This window comes from Tarenaya hassleriana, unplaced genomic scaffold, assembly GCF_000463585.1.
Source record: "Tarenaya hassleriana unplaced genomic scaffold, ASM46358v1 Cleome1523, whole genome shotgun sequence".
Lineage (NCBI taxonomy): Eukaryota > Viridiplantae > Streptophyta > Magnoliopsida > Brassicales > Cleomaceae > Tarenaya > Tarenaya hassleriana.
In genome coordinates this window covers 1-2,249 of record NW_010964947.1, presented here as the reverse complement: position 1 = coordinate 2,249, position 2,249 = coordinate 1, and the positions used below count along the sequence as shown (strand labels likewise).

Sequence of the window (2,249 nt, the reverse complement as noted above, 5' to 3'; positions counted from 1 at the left end):
TTTTTTTTTCCCATAAGTTTAGAACTTTGTCGTAAAGATAAATAAAAATCAGACAAAATCTTCATTACAAATAAGGCGGGAAAAAAAAAAGGAAAATGGTTACTCTCTTTATCATCACCATCTTAAATCAACAAATGCATATCGATGCATCAGAATGCAAGCCCTTCTCTGAAAATTTCCCAGAAACCGACCCGGTTTCCGCTTCGACCTTTATCTTTAACCACAATTCTACCGGTCCGAGGTGAGTAGGGATTGGTCAGAGGATAGTTTCATCTGCCTGAAGCTTTCTGACTCTGGCCTTATCGACCCGAGCCCTTCTTACAGCTTCTCAGCATATCTGTTCCATGTTGCCTGAAGGAACCACAAATGGCCCTGAATAGTGAATCTCGTGGCCTGTCGATCCATATCCGAGCTGAAACGTTATCACAACGAGGGAAAGTATCAATATCAAGAACCGCGGTAAACTTCTCTCATCTATCTTCCAAGAATCCGTAATCATCCCTCCCGTATAACTCCAATTGTTTCACGCGAAGGGAATATGTAATGAAACTAAAGTCGAAAAGAAACTTGCAAGAATCGGAAGCAACTCCATCAGGATGTAAAAGATGATTGATCCAAAGCTAATTCCGGAAAATGTAAAAGCATTTAAAGAATAACAAATCCGATGAGAATTTTACCTGCGTTGACACGGCTAATTCTGCATTGGCATCGAGAGGTGGAACTTGAGATTCCTTCATTCCTCTTCTTTCTTGGTGTTTATGGTCCTTGTTTCCTGCTGCCCCTTGCCTATCAATCACAGAGATGAATACGTTAATAAACTCAGAAGCCTTTCAAATTATTGTTTCCCCTCAAAACTGGAAACAAAACCAGATAAATTCGGATATACACCTTCTAGCTTCCTCATCATCTCGCATTCTTGCATCGAGCTCTTTGCAGGGAGGATATTTAGTCAAGCTTGAAGGGTCACATGGAAAGGGTTTAGATGCGACGAACTATAGAACAAAAAAAAAGAAGATATTTTTAAGTTAGGAAAGATTTGACCAGGAGGCAGCCAAAATCAGTACGGAACTCGCAATCATATACCTCACTCTGGAGGGCAGAGGCAGCGGTTCCACGATCATCGGGAATGTCAGAAAGAAGTGTTTTGACAAGGGCTAAAGCTGGCTCGGGAAACTCCTTAAATGTTTCGGCCACAACACGTCGATATGGTTGTTGAGGCTTGAAAATTGTAGCACGAGGCAAATTTGATTTGCTCCAGTAGTCATCGGAAGGCGAGCCACATTCTTGAAGATTTTTTGCAACTGTTCCACCACTGTTCTTCCGGGCATCCTGCATATAGTTCAGCAAGCATGCAACCTGTACTCCATAAATCTACTGCAGCACCACAGTGAGTTGCTCCGAGCAAAAGTTTGGGTGGTTGGTACTAAAGAGTAACCACATGGCTTGTCAAAGGCTGAGTTTGATCAGGATCGAAAAAACTAGCCAGGCCAAAGTCAATCTTTAGATCTGCTCGAGAACATCTTTTCTAAGCGCCTTCACATTTTCCTACTAAAGTAGCACATGATTATTCTAGACCAATAGAAACAAACACAGGTACAGATATTCTTTTGTCATGGAAAGAGATACACATCAGGAACAGAAAGATGACTACAGAAACAGGGCAAGTGCATTTATTTATGCTAGAAAATTCACAGGACAGGATAAAGTTTCACATGGGGGATCATTCTATGCAATCTACGGGAACATAAAAAATTAAGAATACCAGAAAGAGAAAGATGACAGAAATACGACACGTTTGGGATATCCGGAGATGTGGAGGAATTGATACTCAAATTTATAATCCACCAACAGTTCCTGCATTTATGATTAGATATGGCCGTATTTCTTGAACTGAAGCATATGTCACTAAGTGTGCCCACATTATGGACTCCTTAAAAGAATCGAACTAATCACGGACGATACAAGAAAGCTACGAGTCTGAAAGGCAGTTCCGATGCAAAATTCCACAGAAACAGAACATATCGCCATAAATGTTAAACTTAAATTACTTAATTAATCAAACGAACGAATCATCAGTCATGGTTAAGAACACGCCAGAAAAGAAAAACATTGCAGAATTCTTGGAGTTACAAAGTTCCATATTAAGGACAAGAGAACCAAATGCATACCTAGTTTTGAATCCTTCCTGGACAAACTACATTGATGAACAAGTCTCTATATGTTCCGCAGAACCGAATCCACGGCATTCC

General features: G+C 40.5%; 1 protein-coding gene across 5 annotated transcripts; it reads right to left on the bottom strand.

The window, feature by feature from the left end:
* Positions 1-88: 88 nt before the first annotated feature.
* Positions 89-2,249, bottom strand: LOC104809142 (probable serine/threonine-protein kinase At1g09600). Of its 5 annotated transcripts, none has more exons than XR_002023992.1 (5): positions 2,169-2,249; positions 1,084-1,329; positions 889-992; positions 678-786; positions 89-412 (listed from the first exon to the last, which is right to left on the bottom strand). XR_002023992.1 is itself a non-coding variant. In XM_010535037.1 (5 exons), the coding sequence occupies exons 2-5, from the start codon at positions 1,333-1,335 to the stop codon at positions 329-331; spliced, it is 549 nt and encodes a 182-aa protein (XP_010533339.1). In that variant the 5' UTR covers positions 1,336-1,548; positions 2,169-2,249; the 3' UTR covers positions 89-328. The 5 variants fall into 5 exon arrangements, 4 of the variants coding, with proteins under 4 accessions (XP_010533339.1, XP_010533342.1, XP_010533341.1 ...); XM_010535037.1 differs by having other exon boundaries at positions 1,084-1,548; XM_010535040.1 differs by having other exon boundaries at positions 1,084-1,356; positions 2,169-2,247.

Coding starts and splice junctions, on each gene's coding strand:
- LOC104809142 (XM_010535037.1), bottom strand. CDS start 1,335: ATGCAGGATGCCCGGAAGAACAGTGGTGGAACAGTTGCAAAAAATCTT. Junction 993..1,083: donor CCTCTGCCCTCCAGAGTGAG/GTATATGATTGC, acceptor TTTGTTCTATAG/TTCGTCGCATCTAAACCCTT. Junction 787..888: donor GATGATGAGGAAGCTAGAAG/GTGTATATCCGA, acceptor TGTGATTGATAG/GCAAGGGGCAGCAGGAAACA.